We start from the raw sequence: 19376 nt of genomic DNA, 5'->3' as shown, positions 1-19376 counted from the left end.
GTAGGTCTTGGAGCTGGAGGAGGGTGGGACGCGAGAACCTGCAGCATCAACGCGTAAGACCGCGTATCAGACAGTGGAGCGGCACACTACACCCAGTATACACCCCCCACCACTACCGGAGGCTCACCGAGGGATATCAAGGTCTCAGACGTCTCCTTCATCACGTTCCGGTACAGCTCCTTCTGCCATTCCTCCAGCTCCATCCATTCTTCTTTGGAAAACGAGGCGGCAAGATCGTCGAATTCCACGCCAGACTGAAGGCAGAAACCATAGCATTCAGCACGGGAGCATCTGGGATCGATTCATCTGTCTGACGTGTAAGGACTGCACAGGTCAGCCGCACGTCAAGTTCATGTGTCTGGGGAGCTCCGTGTCCGGTCTGCCTGGTAATGTTTAGACATGTCCGTGGATCGTCAGGTCTCGTTTCCGTGTGTGTGTGGATTGTCGCGTCTCGTTTCCGTGTGGATCGCCGGGTCTTGTTTCCGTGTCTGTGTGTGTGGATTGTCGGGTCTCGTTTCCACGTGTGTGGATCGTTGGGTCTCGTTTCCGTGTCTGTGTGGATCGCCGGGTCTCGTTTCCGTGTGTGTGTGTGTGGATTGCCGGGTCTCGCTTCCGTGTGTGTGTGTGGATCGCCGGGTCTCGCTTCCGTGTGTGTGTGTGGATCTCCGGGTCTCGCTTCCGTGTGTGTGGATCGCCGGGTCTCGTTTCCGTGTGTGTGTGGATTGTCGGGTCTCGTTTCCACGTGTGTGGATCGTTGGGTCTCGTTTCCGTGTCTGTGTGGATCGCCGGGTCTCGTTTCCGTGTGTGTGTGTATCGCCGGGTCTCGCTTCCGTGTGTGTGTGTGGATCGCCGGGTCTCGCTTCCGTGTGTGTGGATCGCCAGGTCTCGTTTCCGTGTGTGTGTGGATCGCCGGGTCTCGTTTCCGTGTGTCGATCGCCGGGTCTCGCTTCCGTGTGTGTGGATCGCCGGGTCTCGTTTCCGTGTGAGTGTGGATCGTCGGGTCTCGTTTCCGTGTGTGTGTGGATCGTCGGGTCTCGTTTCCGTGTGTGTGTGTGTGGATCGTCGGGTCTCGTTTCCGTGTGTGTGTGTGTGGATCGTCGGGTCTCGTTTCCGTGTGTGTGTGTGTGGATCGTCGGGTCTCGTTTCCGTGTGTGTGGATCGCCGGGTCTCGTTTCCGTGTGTGTGTGGATTGTCGGGTCTCGTTTCCACGTGTGTGGATCGTTGGGTCTCGTTTCCGTGTCTGTGTGGATCGCCGGGTCTCGTTTCCGTGTGTGTGTGTATCGCCGGGTCTCGTTTCCGTGTGTGTGTGTGGATCGTCGGGTCTCGTTTCCGTGTGTGTGTGTGGATCGTCGGGTCTCGTTTCCGTGTGTGTGTGTGGATCGTCGGGTCTCGTTTCCGTGTGTGTGTGTGGATCGTCGGGTCTCGTTTCCGTGTGTGTGTGTGGATCGTCGGGTCTCGTTTCCGTGTGTGTGTGTGGATCGTCGGGTCTCGTTTCCGTGTGTGTGTGTGGATCGTCGGGTCTCGTTTCCGTGTGTGTGTGTGGATCGTCGGGTCTCGTTTCCGTGTGTGTGTGGATCGTCGGGTCTCGTTTCCGTGTGTGTGTGGATCGTCGGGTCTCGTTTCCGTGTGTGTGTGGATCGCCGGGTCTCGTTTCCGTGTGTGTGTGTGGATCGCCGGGTCTCGTTTCCGTGTGTGTGTGTGTGTGTGGATCGCCGGGTCTCGTTTCCGTGTGTGTGTGTGTGTGGATCGCCGGGTCTCGTTTCCGTGTGTGTGTGTGTGGATCGCCGGGTCTCGTTTCCGTGTGTGTGTGTGGATCGCCGGGTCTCGCTTCCGTGTGTGTGTGTGGATTGTCGGGTCTCGTTTCCACGTGTGGGGATCTTCAGGTCTCGTTTCCGTGTGTGTGTGTGTGGATCGCCGGGTCTCGTTTCCGTGTCTGTGTGGATCGCCGGGTCTCGTTTCCGTGTCTGTGTGGATCGTCGGGTCTCGTTTCCGTGTCTGTGTGGATCGTCGGGTCTCGTTTCCGTGTGTGTGTGGATCGCCGGGTCTCGTTTCCGTGTGTGTGTGTGGATCGCCGGGTCTCGTTTCCGTGTGTGTGTGTGGATCGCCGGGTCTCGTTTCCGTGTGTGTGTGTGGATCGTCGGGTCTCGTTTCCGTGTGTGTGGATCGTCGGGTCTCGTTTCCGTGTGTGTGTGGATCGTCGGGTCTCGTTTCCGTGTGTGTGTGTGGATCGTCGGGTCTCGTTTCCGTGTGTGTGTGTGGATCGTCGGGTCTCGTTTCCGTGTGTGTGTGTGGATCGCCGGGTCTCGTTTCCGTGTGTGTGTGTGGATCGCCGGGTCTCGTTTCCGTGTGTGTGTGGATCGTCGGGTCTCGCTTCCGTGTGTGTGTGTGTGTGTGTGTGTGTGTGTGTGGATTGTCGGGTCTCGTTTCCACGTGTGGGGATCTTCAGGTCTCGTTTCCGTGTGTGTGTGTGTGGATCGCCGGGTCTCGTTTCCGTGTGTGTGTGTGTGGATCGCCGGGTCTCGTTTCCGTGTGTGTGTGTGTGTGTGTGTGTGTGTGGATCGTCGGGTCTCGTTTCCGTGTGTGTGTGTGTGGATCGTCGGGTCTCGTTTCCGTGTGTGTGTGTGTGGATCGCCGGGTCTCGTTTCCGTGTGTGTGTGTGTGTGTGGATCGTCGGGTCTCGTTTCCGTGTGTGTGTGTGTGTGGATCGTCGGGTCTCGTTTCCGTGTGTGTGTGTGTGGATCGTCGGGTCTCGTTTCCGTGTGTGTGTGGATCGTCGGGTCTCGCTTCCGTGTGTGTGTGTGTGTGTGGATTGTCGGGTCTCGTTTCCACGTGTGGGGATCTTCAGGTCTCGTTTCCGTGTGTGTCTGTGTGGATCGACGGGTCTCGTTTCCGTGTGTCTGTGTGGATCGACGGGTCTCGTTTCCGTGTGTGTCTGTGTGGATCGACGGGTCTCGTTTCCGTGTGTGTCTGTGTGGATCGACGGGTCTCGTTTCCGTGTGTGTCTGTGTGGATCGACGGGTCTCGTTTCCGTGTGTGTCTGTGTGGATCGACGGGTCTCGTTTCCGTGTGTGTCTGTGTGGATCGACGGGTCTCGTTTCCGTGTGTGTCTGTGTGGATCGCCGGGTCTCGTTTCCGTGTCTGTGTGGATCGCCGGGTCTCGTTTCCGTGTCTGTGTGGATCGCCGGGTCTCGTTTCCGTGTCTGTGTGGATCGCCGGGTCTCGTTTCCGTGTCTGTGTGGATCGCCGGGTCTCGTTTCCGTGTCTGTGTGGAACGCCGGGTCTCGTTTCCGTGTCTGTGTGTGGATTCTCGGGTCTCGTTTCCACGTGTGTGTGGATCTTCGGGTCTTGTTTCCATGTGTGTGTGGATCGTCGGGTCCAGTCTGTCAAGTATTGTTGGGTTCAGTCTGTCAGGTATCATTGGGATGCGTCTGTGGATCGCTGGGTCCAGTCTGTCAAGTATCGTATCATGCTTGTGGATCCTTGGGTCCGGTCTGTCGGGTATCATTGGGGTGTGCCTGGGGTTTGTTGGGTCCAGTCTAATGGGTATCGTTGGGATGTGCTTGTGGATCGTTGGGTCCTGCCTGTCGGGTATCGTTAGGTCGTGCCTGTGGATCGTTGGGTTGTTTGTTGGGTATCATTGGGATGTGCCTGTGGTTCGTTGGGTTCGGTCTGACGGTTATCATTGGGTCATGCTTGTGGATCATAGGGTCTGGTCTGTCGGGTATCATTGGGATTTGTCTGTGGATCGTCGGGTCTCGTTTCCATGTGTCTGTAGATCGTTGGTTCCAGTCTGTCAGGTATCATTGGAATGTGCCTGTGGATCATCGGGTCCAGTCTGTCGGGTATCGCTGGGATGTGCCTGTGGATCATCGGGTCCAGTCTGTCGGGTATCGCTGGGATGTGCCTGTGGATCATCGGGTCAGTTTGTTGGGTATTTATGGGCCATGCCTGTGGATAGTCGGGTCCAATCTGTCGGGTATCACTGGGATGTGCCTGTGGATCGTTGGGTCCAGTCTATCGGGTATCACTGGGATGTGCTTGTGGATCAGCGGTCCGGTCTGTTGGGTATCGGTGGGATGTGCTTGTGGATCGGCGGTCCGATCTGTCGGGTATCGCTGGGCTGTACTTGTGGATCAGCAGTCCGGTCGGGTATCGCTGGGATGTGCTTATGGATCGGCGGTCCGGTCTGTCGGGTATCGCTGGGATGTGCTTGTGGATCGGCGGTCCGGTCTGACGGGTATCGATGGGATGTGCTTGTGGATAGGCGGTCCGGTCTGTCGGGTATTGTTGGGATGTGCTTGTGGATCGGCAGTCGGGTATCATTGGGATGTGCTTGTGGATCAGCATCCGGTATGTCGGGTATCACTGGGATGTGCTTGTGGATCAGCATCCGGTATGTCGGGTATCGTTGGGATGTGCTTGTGGATTGGCGGTCCGATCTGTCGGGTATCATTGAGATGTACTTGTAGATTGGCGGTCCGATCAGCTGGGTACCACTGGGATGTGCTTGTGGATCAGCGGTCCGATCTGTCGGGTATCGTCGGGATGTGCTTGAGGATCAGCGGGCGGGTATGTCGGGTATCGTTGGGATGTGCTTGTGGATCGGCGGTCCGATCTGTCGGGTATCATTGAGATGAGCTTGTGGATCAGCGGTCCGGTATGTCGGGTATCGTTGGGATGTGGTTGTGGATCAGCGGTCCGGTATGTCGGGTATCGTTGGGATGTGGTTGTGGATCGGCGGTCCGGTACCGTTGGGATGTGCTTGTGGATCGGCGGTCCGGTCTGTCGGGTCTCTTTGGGATGTGCTTGTGGATCGGCGGTCCGGTCTGTCGGGTATCTTTGGGATGTGCTTGTGGATCGGCGGGCCGGTCTGTCGGGTATCGTTGGGATGTGCTTATGGATCGGCAGTCCGGTCTGTCGGGTATCGTTGGGATGTGCTTGTGGATCAGCGGTCCGGTCTGTCGGGTATCGTTGGGATGTGCTTATGGATCGGCAGTCCGGTCTGTCGGGTATCGTTGGGATGTGCTTGTGGGTCGGTGGTCCGATCTGTCGGGTACCGTTGGGATGTGCTTGTGGATCGGCAGTCCGATCTGTCGGGTACCGTTGGGATGTGCTTGTGGATCGGCGGTCCGGTATGTCGGGTATCGTTGGGATGTGCTTGTGGATCGGCAGTCCTGTATGTCGGGTATCACTTGGATGTGCTTGTGGATCAGCATCCGGTATGTCGGGTATCGTTGGGATGTGCTTGTGGATTGGCGGTCTGATCTGTCGGGTATCATTGAGATGTGCTTGTGGATCGGCAGTCCGATCTGTCGGGTACCGTTGGGATGTGCTTGTGGATCGGCAGTCTGGTGTTATGATTGAGTCACCGTAGGAGGCAAAAATAGAAATGCTAGCTAAGTCCAGAAAACCAGAGAAGTTGGCAGCTATCGGATTGCAGACCCCTGAACCTATCAACACAACTAGCAGTAGCCGTGGGGGGCTCCTACGATGCCCTAGGTCCCTCGATCACAACTGGAGGACTACATAGCCTAAAGACAGAAAGGGAAATCTAAACTGCCCCAGAGCAGACCCAAAGCAAAAGGCAGCCCCCCACATATAATGACGGTGAAGCAAGAAGAAAGAACAAAACAAAGACAGAAAGATAGACTGAGCATAGATGGGGCCCAAGCTAGCTTAGATAGGAAAGGACAGGAAGGCTGCTGTCTGCAATCCGTGAAAAACCCTATGAAAATAAGAGCCAACAAACTGACAGTAAAAAAGGCCCTGAAGACGCTAGGCTTCAAAAAAGCTATGTCAGTACTCAGGAATATTCTGAAAACAGAGCAACAGGCAAAAGGAGATTCAGCTCACCCCAGCAGGGAATGGCAGAATCCAGAAAAGCAAGGAAAACAAAACACTAATGCAAAAAGGCAAAGCAGAAATCTTAGCTTTAGATGAGCAGGAATCAGACTGGTTTCCTAGAAGTTCACAGAGAAATCACCCGCAGGCCAGAAGGGCGTCGGCAGCCTTATATCCAGTCACTAACTCCACTCAGCCAGTCATCATCATCAGCCCCAGGTGTTTGACAATCAGGCTCACTACCTTTCTTCACCAGAAGAGGGAGTTCCTCGGGCCTCAGTAGTGAAGGGGAAAATGAACTCACAACAGTCTGGTATGTCGGGAATAGTTGGGATGTGCTTGTGGATCGGCAGTCTGGTATGTCGGGTATCGGTGGGATGTGCTTGTGGATCGGTGGTCCGATCTGTCGGGTACCGTTGGGATGCTTGTGGATCGGCAGTCCGATCTGTCGGGTACCGTTGGGATGTGCTTGTGGATCGGCAGTCCGGTCTGTCGGGTATAGTTGGGATGTGCTTGTGGATCGGCAGTCTGGTATGTCGGGTATAGTTGGGATGTGCTTGTGGATCGGCGGTCCGGTATGTCGGGTATAGTTGGGATGTGCTTGTGGATCGGCAGTCTGGTATGTCGGGATGTGCTTGTGGATCGGCAGTCCAGTATGTCGGGTATTGTTGGGATGTGCTTGTGGATCGGCAGTCCGGTTATCACCTTCTCCGTGTGGATCTTCTGATGTTTCAGCAGTTCTGATCTCCACCTGAAGCCTTTTCCGCATTCGATGCACTGGAAGGGCTTCTCACCGGTGTGGGTGCGCTGGTGGGTGGTGAGGTGCTGTCGCTGGACGAAGCTCTTGCCGCACTGGGTGCACTGATACGGCCGCTCCCCGGTGTGGATGCGCTCATGGATGAGCAGCGACGTGTGACGGCGGAAGTTCTTGCCGCAGATGCTGCAGGCGTAGAGCCGCTGCTCCGTGTGCGTCTTCTCGTGTTTTACCAGGTCGCTGCAGCGCAGGAAGTCTTTCCCGCACTGCGCGCAGCTGTAGTTGTGCTGCCCGGACGCTCGCCTCTGCCGAGGTTTGGGCGTTTTCCTGGACAAGAAGCCATTATAGTCCAGACACGGCGGCCCGTCCCCGATCTGCACCTCCTGCTCCACCGTCATCGGCGTCCCCAGGTTGTAGTCCAGCAGGCAGTCCACCGGCGGCTCACACTTCACCTCCACCTCCTCCAAAGCCTCCACCTTCACCGACTCCGTCCCCTTATCCTCCATGACGGCCGGCGCCACCTGCAGGGAGGACAGGAGCACAGGTCCATCATCACCCCGGGGTACTCCAGTCACAGCCAGAGCTGCAGGCACAGGTCCGTCATTACACCGATGCACTCCAGTCACAGCCAGAGCAGCAGGCACAGGTCCGTCATTACACCGATGCACTCCAGTCACAGCCAGAGCTGCAGGCACAGGTCCATCATTACACCGATGCACTCCAGTCACAGCCAGAGCTGCAGGCACAGGTCCGTCATTACACCGATGTACTCCAGTCACAGCCAGAGCTGCAGGCACAGGTCCGTCATTACACCGATGCACTCCAGTCACAGCCAGAGCTGCAGGCACAGGTCCGTCATTACACCGATGTACTCCAGTCACAGCCAGAGCTGCAGGCACAGGTCCATCATCACACCGGTGTACTCCAGTCACAGACAGAGCTGCAGGCACAGGTCCATCATCACACCGGTGTCCTCCAGTCACTACCAGAGCTGTAGGCACAGGTCCATCATTACACTGTTATACTCCAGTCACAGCCAGAGCTGCAGGCACAGGTCCGTCAATACACCGATGTACTCCAGTCACAGCCAGAGCTGCAGGCACAGGTCCGTCATTACACCGATGTACTCCAGTCACAGCCAGAGCTGCAGGCACAGGTCCATCATTACACCGTTATACTCCAGTCACAGCCAGAGCTGCAAGCACAGGTCCGCCATTACACCGTTATTTTCCAGTCACAGCCAGAGCTGCAGGCACAAGTCCGTCATTACACCATTATACTCCAGTCACAGCCAGAGCTGCAGGCACAGGTCCGTCATTACACCATTATACTCCAGTAACAGCCAGAGCTGCAAGCACAGGTCCGCCATTACACCGTTATTTTCCAGTCACAGCCAGAGCTGCAGGCACAGGTCCGTCATTACACCGTTATACTCCAGTCACAGCCAAAGCTGCAGGCACTGGTCCGTCATTACACCGTTATACTCCAGTCACAGCCTGAGCTGCAGGCACAGGTCTGTCATTACACCGTTATACTCCAGTCACAGCCAGAGCTGCAGGCACAGGTCCATCATTACACCGTTATACTCCAGTCACAGCCAGAGCTGCAGGCACAGGTCTGTCATTACACCGTTATACTCCAGTCACAGCCAGAGCTGCAGGCACAGGTCTGTCATTACACCGGTGTACTCCAGTCACAAGTCTGTCATTACACCGATGTACTCCAGTCACAGCCAGAGCTGCAGGCACTGGTCCGTCATTACACCGTTATACTCCAGTCACAGCCTGAGCTGCAGGCACAGGTCCGTCATTACACCGTTATACTCCAGTTACAGCCAGAGCTGCAGGCACTGGTCCGTCATTACACCGTTATACTCCAGTCACAGCCTGAGCTGCAGGCACAGGTCCGTCATTACACCGTTATACTCCAGTCACAGCCAGAGCTGCAGGCACAGGTCCGTCATTACACCGTTATACTCCAGTCACAGCCAGAGCTGCAGGCACAGGTCCGTCATTACACCGTTATACTCCAGTCACAGCCAGAGCAGCAGGCACAGGTCCGTCATTACACCGTTATACTCCAGTCACAGCCAGAGCTGCAGGCACAGGTCCGTCATTACACCGTTATACTCCAGTCACAGCCAGAGCTGCAGGCACAGGTCCGTCATTACACAGTTATACTCCAGTCACAGCCAGAGCTGCAGGCACAGGTCACTCATTACACCGTTATACTCCAGTCACAGCCAGAGCTGCAGGCACAGGTCCGTCATTACACCGTTATACTCGTCACAGCCAGAGCTGCAGGCACAGGTCTGTCATTACACCGTTATACTCCAGTCACAGCCAGAGCTGCAGGCACAGGTCCGTCATTACACCGTTATACTCCAGTCACAGCCAGAGCTGCAGGCACAGGTCCGTCATTACACCGTTATACTCCAGTCACAGCCAGAGCTGCAGGCACAGGTCCGTCATTACACAGTTATACTCCAGTCACAGCCAGAGCTGCAGGCACAGGTCACTCATTACACCGTTATACTCCAGTCACAGCCAGAGCTGCAGGCACAGGTCACTCATTACACCGTTATACTCCAGTCACAGCCAGAGCTGCAGGCACAGGTCTGTCATTACACCGTTATACTCCAGTCACAGCCAGAGCTGCAGGCACAGGTCCGTCATTACACCGTTATACTCCAGTCACAGCCAGAGCTGCAGGCACAGGTCTGTCATTACACTGTTATACTCCAGTCACAGCCAGAGCTGCAGGCACAGGTCTGTCATTACACCGTTATACTCCAGTCACAGCCAGAGCTGCAGGCACAGGTCCGTAATTACACCGTTATACTCCAGTCACAGCCAGAGCTGCAGGCACAGGTCCGTCATTACACCGTTATACTCCAGTCACAGCCAGAGCTGCAGGCACAGGTCCGTCATTACACAGTTATACTCCAGTCACAGCCAGAGCTGCAGGCACAGGTCACTCATTACACCGTTATACTCCAGTCACAGCCAGAGCTGCAGGCACAGGTCACTCATTACACCGTTATACTCCAGTCACAGCCAGAGCTGCAGGCACAGGTCTGTCATTACACCGTTATACTCCAGTCACAGCCAGAGCTGCAGGCACAGGTCTGTCATTACACCGTTATACTCCAGTCACAGCCAGAGCTGCAGGCACAGGTCCGTCATTACACCGTTATACTCCAGTCACAGCCAGAGCTGCAGGCACAGGTCTGTCATTACACTGTTATACTCCAGTCACAGCCAGAGCTGCAGGCACAGGTCCGTCATTACACCGTTATACTCCAGTCACAGCCAGAGCTGCAGGCACAGGTCACTCATTACACCGTTATACTCCAGTCACAGCCAGAGCTGCAGGCACAGGTCTGTCATTACACCGGTGTACTCCAGTCACAAGTCTGTCATTACACCGATGTACTCCAGTCACAGCCAGAGCTGCAGGCACAGGTCACTCATTACACCGTTATACTCCAGTCACAGCCTGAGCTGCAGGCACAGGTCTGTCATTACACCGTTATACTCCAGTCACAGCCAGAGCTGCAGTCACAGGTCCGTCATTACACCGTTATACTCCAGTCACAGCCAGAGCTGCAGGCACAGGTCCATCATTACACCGTTATACTCCAGTCACAGCCAGAGCTGCAGGCACAGGTCCGTCATTACACCATTATACTCCAGTCACAGCCAGAGCTGCAGGCACAGGTCTGTCATTACACCGTTATACTCCAGTCACAGCCAGAGCTGCAGGCACAGGTCTGTCATTACACCGGTGTACTCCAGTCACAAGTCTGTCATTACACCGATGTACTCCAGTCACAGCCAGAGCTGCAGGCACAGGTCACTCATTACACCGTTATACTCCAGTCACAGCCTGAGCTGCAGGCACAGGTCTGTCATTACACCGTTATACTCCAGTCACAGCGAGAGCTGCAGGCACAGGTCCGTCATTACACCGTTATACTCCAGTCACAGCCAGAGCTGCAGGCACAGGTCCATCATTACACCGTTATACTCCAGTCACAGCCAGAGCTGCAGGCACAGGTCCGTCATTACACCGTTATACTCCAGTCACAGCCAGAGCTGCAGGCACAGGTCCGTCATTACACCGTTATACTCCAGTCACAGCCAGAGCTGCAGGCACAGGTCCGTCATTACACCATTATACTCCAGTCACAGCCAGAGCTGCAGGCACAGGTCTGTCATTACACCATTATACTCCAGTCACAGCCAGAGCTGCAGGCACAGGTCCGTCATTACACCGTTATACTCCAGTCACAGCCAGAGCTGCAGGCACAGGTCCGTCATTACACCGTTATACTCCAGTCACAGCCAGAGCTGCAGGCACAGGTCCGTCATTACACCGTTATACTCCAGTCACAGCCAGAGCTGCAGGCACAGGTCCATCATTACACCGTTATACTCCAGTCACAGCCAGAGCTGCAGGCACAGGTCCATCATTACACCGTTATACTCCAGTCACAGCCAGAGCTGCAGGCACAGGTCCGTCATTACACCATTATACTCCAGTCACAGCCAGAGCTGCAGGCACAGGTCTGTCATTACACTGTGATACTCCAGTCACAGCCAGAGCTGCAGGCACAGGTCCATCATTACACCGGTGTACTCCAGTCACAGCGAGAGCTGCTGGCTCACCACTCATTAATGTTGCCCATGGCAACCAATCACAGCTCGGCTTTCATGCCCTATTGTGTGCTGTATCAATGAAAGCTGCGTTGTGATTGGGCCTTTGTTGCCCATAGCGACCATGTACTTCCAGACTTCTCCCCCGTGTGCGGCGCCTGCAGGGGGACACTTCTCACCCGCCAGCATCCCTCCTCCTCCTCCTCCTACCAAGCTCCGGGCGCCGGAGTCTCGGGACTGTGGCAGCGACAGTGACCGCCGTTTCCTCCGCCTGCTGCGGCCTGACCGGCAAACTGCTCCGCCTACTTCCGGCAAACTGCGGCAGATCTTCCCTGTGAGACTACAACATCCGGCATGCGTAGCGTTAGAGGTGTTCTCTGAATGCATTACCCCGGGAAGCTGGGCTCAGCATTATGGGTCCGCGGGCAGTTAGCTGTGAAGCCGGCAGAGGCCGTTGGACACGTGACTGGGGAGATGAGTGACGCTGATCCTCAGCCACAGCGGCGCAGAGGGCGAGAGCAGGAGAGGAGAAGAGCAGAAGAGAGGAGAAGAGCGGAGCAGAAGAGAGGAGAAGAGCGGAGCAAAAGAGAGGAGAAGAGCGGAGCAGAAGAGAGGAGAAGAGGAGCGGAGCAGAAGATAGGAGAAGAGCGGAGCAGAAGAGAGGAGAAGAGCGGAGCAGAAGAGAGGAGAAGAGGAGGAGAAGAGAGGAGAAGAGCGGAGCAGAAGAGAGGAGAAGAGCGGAGCAGAAGAGAGAAGAGGAGGAGAAGAGAGGAGAAGAGCAGAAGAGAGGAGAGCAGGAGAGAGAAGAGCAGGAGAGGAGAAGAGCGGAGCAGAAGAGAGGAGAAGAGGAGAAGAGCAGAAGAGAGGAGCAGAAAAGCTGAGCAGAAGAGAGGAGAGGAGCAGAAGAGAGAAGAGCAGAAGAGAGGAGGAGAAGAGCAGAAGAGAGGAGAGGAGCAGAAGAGAGGAGAGGAGCAGAAGAGAGGAGGAGAAGACAGGAGAAGAGCAGAAGAGAGGAGAAGAGCAGGAGAGGAGAAGAGGAGCAGAAGAGAGGAGAAGAGCAGGAGAGGAGAAGAGCAGAAGAGAGGAGCAGAAGAGAGAAGGAGAAGAGCAGGAGAGGAGAAGAGCAGAAGAGAGGAGCAGAAGAGAGGAGAGGAGCAGAAGAGAGGAGAAGAGCGGAGCAGAAGAGAGGAGAGGAGCAGAAGAGAGGAGGAGAAGAGCAGGAGAGGAGGAGAAGAGGAGAAGAGCAGAAGAGAGGAGCAGAAGAGAGAGGAGCAGAAGAGAGGAGAGGTGCAGAAGAGAGGAGAAGAGCAGAGGAGAAGAGAGGAGGAGCAGAAGAGAGGAGAAGAGCAGAAGAGAGAAGAGCAGGAGAGAAGAGCGGAGCAGAAGAGAGGAGAGCAGAAGAGAGGAGGAGCAGAAGAGAGAAGAGCGGAGCAGAAGAGAGGAGAGGAGCAGAAGAGAGGAGTAGAGCAGAAGAGATGAGAAGAGCAGGAGAGGAGAAGAGGAGCAGAAGAGAGGAGGAGAAGAGCGGAGCAGAAGAGAGGAGAAGAGCGGAGCAGAAGAGAGGAGAAGAGGAGGAGAAGAGAGGAGAAGAGCAGGAGAGAGGAGAGCAGGAGAGAGAAGAGCAGGAGAGGAGAAGAGCGGAGCAGAAGAGAGGAGAAGAGGAGAAGAGCAGAAGAGAGGAGCAGAAAAGCTGAGCAGAAGAGAGGAGAGGAGCAGAAGAGAGAAGAGCAGAAGAGAGGAGGAGAAGAGCAGAAGAGAGGAGAGGAGCAGAAGAGAGGAGGAGAAGAGCAGAAGAGAGGAGAGGAGCAGAAGAGAGGAGAAGAGCAGAAGAGAGGAGGAGAAGACAGGAGAAGAGCAGAAGAGAGGAGAAGAGCAGGAGAGGAGAAGAGGAGCAGAAGAGAGGAGGAGAAGAGCGGAGCAGAAGAGAGAAGGAGAAGAGCAGGAGAGGAGAAGAGCAGAAGAGAGGAGCAGAAGAGAGAAGAGCAGAAGAGAGGAGAGGAGCAGAAGAGAGGAGAAGAGCGGAGCAGAAGAGAGGAGAGGAGCAGAAGAGAGGAGGAGAAGAGCAGGAGAGGAGGAGAAGAGGAGAAGAGCAGAAGAGAGGAGCAGAAGAGAGAGGAGCAGAAGAGAGGAGAAGAGCAGAGGAGAAGAGGAGAAGAGAGGAGGAGCAGAAGAGAGGAGAAGAGCAGAAGAGAGAAGAGCAGGAGAGAAGAGCGGAGCAGAAGAGAGGAGAGCAGAAGAGAGGAGGAGCAGAAGAGAGAAGAGCGGAGCAGAAGAGAGGAGAGGAGCAGAAGAGAGGAGTAGAGCAGAAGAGATGAGAAGAGCAGAAGAGAGGAGAAGAGCAGAAGAGAGGAGGAGAAGAGCAGAAGAGAGGAGAAGAGCAGAAGAGAGGAGGAGAAGAGCAGAAGAGAGGAGAAGAGCGGAGCAGAAGAGAGGAGAAGAGCGGAGCAGAAGAGAGGAGAAGAGGAGCGGAGCAGAAGAGAGGAGAAGAGGAGGAGAAGAGAGGAGAAGAGCAGGAGAGAGGAGAGCAGGAGAGAGAAGAGCAGGAGAGGAGAAGAGCGGAGCAGAAGAGAGGAGAAGAGGAGAAGAGCAGAAGAGAGGAGCAGAAAAGCTGAGCAGAAGAGAGGAGAGGAGCAGAAGAGAGAAGAGCAGAAGAGAGGAGGAGAAGAGCAGAAGAGAGGAGAGGAGCAGAAGAGAGGAGGAGAAGAGCAGAAGAGAGGAGAGGAGCAGAAGAGAGGAGAAGAGCAGAAGAGAGGAGGAGAAGACAGGAGAAGAGCAGAAGAGAGGAGAAGAGCAGGAGAGGAGAAGAGGAGCAGAAGAGAGGAGGAGAAGAGCGGAGCAGAAGAGAGAAGAAGAAGAGCAGGAGAGGAGAAGAGCAGAAGAGAGGAGCAGAAGAGAGAAGAGCAGAAGAGAGGAGAGGAGCAGAAGAGAGGAGAAGAGCGGAGCAGAAGAGAGGAGAGGAGCAGAAGAGAGGAGGAGAAGAGCAGGAGAGGAGGAGAAGAGCAGGAGAGGAGGAGAAGAGGAGCAGAAGAGAGGAGAAGAGCAGAAGAGAGGAGCAGAAGAGAGAGGAGCAGAAGAGAGGAGAGGTGCAGAAGAGAGGAGAAGAGCAGAGGAGAAGAGGAGAAGAGAGGAGGAGCAGAAGAGAGGAGAAGAGCAGAAGAGAGAAGAGCAGGAGAGAGGAGAGGAGCAGAAGAGAGAAGAGCAGAAGAGAGGAGGAGCAGAAGAGAGAAGAGCGGAGCAGAAGAGAGGAGAGGAGCAGAAGAGAGGAGTAGAGCAGAAGAGATGAGAAGAGCAGAAGAGAGGAGAAGAGCAGAAGAGAGGAGGAGAAGAGCAGAAGAAAGGAGGAGAAGAGCAGAAGAGAGGAGAAGAGCAGGAGAGGAGAAGAGGAGCAGAAGAGAGGAGGAGAAGAGCGGAGCAGAAGAGAGAAGAAGAGGAGCAGAAGAGAGAAGAGCAGAAGAGAGAAGAGCAGAAGAGAGAAGAGCAGGAGAGGAGGAGAAGAGCGGAGCAGAAGAGAGGAGAGGAGCAGAAGAGAGGAGTAGAGCAGAAGAGAGGAGGAGAAGAGCAGAGCAGAAGAGAGGAGAGGAGCAGAAGAGAGGAGAGCAGCAGAAGAGATGAGAAGAGCAGAAGAGAGGAGAAGAGCAAAAGAGAGGAGAAGAGGAGCAGAAGAGAGGAGAAGAGCAGAGCAGAAGAGAGGAGAAGAGCAGAAGAGAGGAGAAGAGCAGTAGAGGAGGAGAAGATGAGTAGAGAGGAGGAGAAGAGCGGAGCAGAAGAGAGGAGAGCAGAAGAGAGGAGAAGAGCGGAGCAGAAGAGAGGAGAGGAGCAGAAGAGAGGAGGACAAGAGGGGAGCAGAAGAGAGGAGAAGAGCAGGAGAAGAGGAGCAGAAGAGAGGAGAAGAGCAGAAGAGCGGAGCAGAAGAGAAGAGCGGAGCAGAAGAGAGGAGAGGAGCAGAAGAGAGGAGGAGAAGAGCAGAAGAGAGGAGAGGAGCAGAAGAGAGGAGGAGAAGAGCAGAAGAGAGGAGAGGAGCAGAAGAGAGGAGAAGAGAAGAAGAGAGGAGGAGAAGACAGGAGAAGAGCAGAAGAGAGGAGAAGAGCAGAAGAGAGGAGGAGAAGAGCAGAAGAGAGGAGAAGAGCAGGAGGAGAAGAGCAGAAGAGAGGAGAAGAGCAGAAGAGAGGAGAAGAGCAGAAGAGAGGAGAGGAGCAGAAGAGCGGAGCAGAAGAGAGGAGCAGAAGAGAGGAGGAGAAGAGCAGGAGAGGAGGAGAAGAGGAGGAGAAGAGAGGAGAAGAGCAGAAGAGAGGAGCAGAAGAGAGGAGAGGAGCAGAAGAGAGGAGAGGAGCAGAAGACAGGAGAAGACAGGAGAAGAGCAGAAGAGAGGAGAAGAGCAGGAGAGGAGAAGAGCAGAAGAGAGGAGGAGAAGAGCAGAAGAGAGGAGAGGAGCAGAAGAGAGGAGAAGAGCAGAAGAGAGGAGAAGAGAGGAGAAGAGCAGAAGAGAGGAGAGGAGCAGAAGAGCGGAGCAGAAGAGAGGAGCAGAAGAGAGGAGGAGAAGAGCAGGAGAAGAGGAGGAGAAGAGAGGAGAAGAGCAGAAGAGAGGAGCAGAAGAGAGGAGAGGAGCAGAAGAGAGGAGAGGTGCAGAAGAGAGGAGAAGAGCAGAAGAGAAAAGAGAGGAGAAGAGCAGAAGAGAGGAGGAGCAGAAGAGCGGAGAAGAGCAGAAGAGAGAAGAGCAGGAGAGGAGGAGAAGAGAGGATCAGAAGAGAGGAGAAGAGCAGAAGAGAGAAGAGGAGCAGAAGAGAAGAGGAGCAGAAGAGAGGAGAAGAGCAGGAGAGGAGGAGAAGAGCAGAGCAGAAGAGAGGAGTGGAGCAGAAGAGAGGAGAGGAGCAGAAGAGAGGAGAAGAGGAGCAGAAGAGAGGAGAAGAGCAGAAGAGAGGAGAAGAGAGGAGAAGAGCAGGAGAGAAGAAGAGGAGCAGAAGAGAGGAGAAGAGCAGGAGAGGAGGAGAAGATGAGTAGAGAGGAGGAGAAGAGCGGAGCAGAAGAGAGGAGAGGAGCAGAAGAGAGAAGAGCGGAGCAGAAGAGAGGAGCAGAAGAGCAGGAGAAGAGGAGCAGAAGAGAGAAGAGCAGGAGAGGAGGAGAAGAGGAGCAGAAGAGAGGAGAAGAGCAGAATAGAGGAGAAGAAGAGCGGAGCAGAAGAGAGGAGAGGAGCAGAAGAGAGAAGAGAAGAAGAGGGGAGCGGAGCAGAAGAGAGGAGGAGAAGAGCGGAGCAGAGGAGAGGAGAGGAGCAGAAGAGAGGAGAAGAGCAGAAGAGAGGAGAAGAGGCGCAGAAGAGAGGAGAGCAGAAGAGAGGAGAAGAGCAGAAGAGAGGAGAGCAGAAGAGAGGATTGGAGCAGGAGAGGATTGGAGCAGAAGAGAGGAGCAGAGCGGTGCAGAAGAGAGGAGAGGAGCAGAATAGAGGAGGAGCAGAGCAGAAGAGAGGAGGAGAAGAGCAGAGCAGAAGAGAGAAGAGCGGAGCAGAAGAGAGGAGGAGAAGAGCAGACCTGAAGAGAGGAGGAGAGGAGCAGAAGAGAGGAGAAAAGCAGAAGAGAGGAGAAAAGCAGAAGAGATGAGAGGCGCAGAGGAGAGGAGCAGAAGAGAGGAGAAAAGTATAAGAAATGAGTGGCGCAGAAGAGAGGACAAGAGCGGAGGAGAAGAGTAGAAGAGAGGAGGAGAAGAGAGAAGAGCAGAAGAGAGGAGAGGAGCAGAAGAGAGGAGAAGAGCGGAGGAGAAGAGAGGAGAAGAGCAGAAGAGAGGAGAAGAGCGGAGCAGAAGAGAGGAGAGCAGAGCAGAAGAGAGGAGGAGGAGAGCAGAGCGGAAGAGAGAAGAGCGGAGCAGAAGAGAGAAGAGCTGAAGAGAGGAGAAGAGCAGAGCAGAAGAGAGGAGGAGAAGAGCAAACCAGAAGAGAGAAGGAGAGGAGCAGAAGAGAGAAGAGCAGAGCAGAAGAGATGAGAGGCGCAGAGGAGAGGAGCAGAACAGAGGAGCGGAGCAGAAGAGAGGAGAAGAGCAGAAGAGAGGACAAGAGCGGAGCAGAAGAGAGAAGAGTAGAAGAGATGAGCGGAGCAGAAGAAAGGAGGAGAGAGAAGAGCAGAAGAGAGGAGAGGAGCAGATGAGAGGAGGAGAAGAGAGAAGAGCAGAAGAGAGGAGAAGAGCTGAGCAGAAGAGAGGAGAGGAGGAGAAGAGCAGAGGAGAGGAGCAGAAGAGAGGAGAAGAGCAGAGCAGAAGAGAGCAGAGCAGAAGATAAGAGAGGACCAGAAGAGAGGAGAAGAGCAGAAGAGAGGAGAGGAGCAGAAGAGAGGAGAAGAGCAGAAGAGAGAAGCAGAACAGAGGAGCAGAGTAGAAGAGAGGAGAAGAGCAGAAGAGAGGAGAAGAGTAGAAGAGAGGAGAAGAGCAGAAAAGAGGAGAGGAGCAGAAGAGAGGAAGAGAGAAGAGTAGAAGAGAGGAGCGGAGCAAAAGAGAGGAGAAGAGCGGAGCAGAAGAGGAGAAGAGCAGAAGAGAGGAGAGGAGCAGAAGAGAGGCGGAGAAGAGCAAAGGAGAGGAGAGGAGGAGAAGAGCGGAGCAGAAGAGAGGAGGAGAAGAGAGGAGAGAAGCAGAAGAGAGGAGGAGAGAGCGCAGCAGAAGAGAGGAGGAGAGGAGCAGAAGAGAGGAGCAGAGCAGAAGAGGAGGAGAAGAGCAGAGCAGAAGAGAGGAAAAGAGAGAGGAGGAGAAGAGCAGAGCAGAAGAGAGGAGAGGAGCAGAAGAAAGGAGGAAAATAGCAGAGCAGAAGAGAGGAAAAGAGAGAGGAGCAGGAGAGGAGAGAAGCAGAACAGAGGAGCAGAGCAGAAGAAAGGAGAAGAGCAGAAGAGAGGACAAGAGCCTAGAGGAAGAGAGAAGAGTAGAAGAGAGGAGGAGAAGAGAGGAGAAGAGCGGAGCAGAACAGAGGAGAAGAGCAGAAGAGAGGAGGAGAAGAGCGGAGCAGAAAAGAGGAGAGTAGCAGAAGAGAGGACGAGAGCGGCGCAGAGAAGAGCAGAACAGAGGAGAAGATTAGAAGAGAGGAGGAGAGCGGCACAGAGGAGGAGAGGAGAAGAGAGGAGCGGAGCAGAAGACGAGAGCGGTGCAGAGGATGAAAGTAGCAGAGCAGAAACCTCAGATGTCCCCTGTAACAGCTTGTGACCGCCTCAGATGTCCCCTGTAACAGCTTGTGACCGCCTCAGATGTCCCCTGTAACAGCGTGTGACCGCCTCAGATGTCCCCTGTAACAGCGTGACCGCCTCAGATGTCCCCTGTAACAGCGTGACCGCCTCAGATGTCCCCTGTAACAGCGTGACCGCCTCAGATGTCCCCTGTATCGGCGTGTGACCGCCTCAGATGTCCCCTGTAACAGCATGTGACCGCCTCAGATGTCCCCTGTAACAGCGTGTGACCGCCTCAGATGTCCCCTGTAACAGCGTGTGACCGCCTCAGATGTCCCCTGTAACAGCGTGACCGCCTCAGATGTCCCCTGTAACAGCGTGACCGCCTCAGATGTCCCCTGTAACAGCGTGACCGCCTCAGATGTCCCCTATAATAATGTGACCACCTCAGATGTCCCCTGTAACAGCGTGACCGCCTCAAATGTCCCCTGTAACAGCGTGACCACCTCAGATGTCACCTAATAGTGTGTGATCGCCTCAGATGTCACCTAATAGTGTGTGATCGCCTCAGATGTCACCTAATAGTGTGTGATCGCCTCAGATGTCACCTAATAGTGTGTGATCGCCTCAGATGTCACCTAATAGTGTGTGATCGCCTCAGATGTCACCTAATAGTGTGTGACCGCCTCAGATGTCACCTAATAGTGTGTGATCGCCTCAGATGTCACCTAATAGTGTGTGATCGCCTCAGATGTCACCTAATAGTGTGTGATCGCCTCAGATGTCACCTAATAGTGTGTGATCGCCTCAGATGTCACCTAATAGTGTGTGATCGCCTCAGATGTCACCTAATAGTGTGTGACCGCCTCAGATGTCACCTAATAGTGTGTGATCGCCTCAGATGTCCCCTATAACAATGTGACCGCCTCAGATGTCACCTAATAGTGTGTGATCGCCTCAGATGTCACCTAATAGTGTGTGACCGCCTCAGAT

At 54.7% G+C, this 19376-nt stretch overlaps 2 protein-coding genes across 3 annotated transcripts in view; one reads left to right on the top strand and one right to left on the bottom strand.

Moving 5' to 3' along the window:
- Nucleotides 1-11655, bottom strand: part of LOC141072452 (uncharacterized) — a 44280-nt gene extending 32625 nt beyond the window's left edge. The window contains exons 1-3 of one of the 2 annotated variants that reach the window (XM_073559728.1): nt 11464-11655; nt 6547-7116; nt 128-254 (exon numbers count right to left, since the gene is read on the bottom strand). In XM_073559728.1, coding sequence (XP_073415829.1) covers nt 128-254; nt 6547-7116; nt 11464-11640 — 874 coding nt within the window. In that variant the 5' untranslated portion in view covers nt 11641-11655. Of the gene's footprint in view, nt 1-127; nt 255-6546; nt 7117-11432 lie in introns of both variants that reach the window. The other variant, XM_073559729.1, reaches the window with a different exon arrangement.
- Nucleotides 11656-12718: 1063 nt separating this feature from the next.
- On the top strand, nt 12719-18588 carry LOC141072470 (uncharacterized; the record flags this gene model as incomplete). The annotated part of the gene is given in 6 exon segments (XM_073559746.1): nt 12719-13597; nt 13600-13905; nt 13907-14451; nt 14546-14612; nt 14615-16687; nt 16730-18588. Coding segments are annotated over 6 exon segments (4074 nt in total), but the record flags the coding sequence as incomplete, so codon positions are not given.
- Between the last annotated feature and the right edge of the window lie 788 nt (nt 18589-19376).

This window comes from Dendrobates tinctorius, unplaced genomic scaffold, assembly GCF_039654945.1.
Source record: "Dendrobates tinctorius isolate UK_male_01 unplaced genomic scaffold, ASM3965494v1 ptg000273l, whole genome shotgun sequence".
Lineage (NCBI taxonomy): Eukaryota > Metazoa > Chordata > Amphibia > Anura > Dendrobatidae > Dendrobates > Dendrobates tinctorius.
This window is presented reverse-complemented; position numbering and strand designations above follow the sequence as displayed.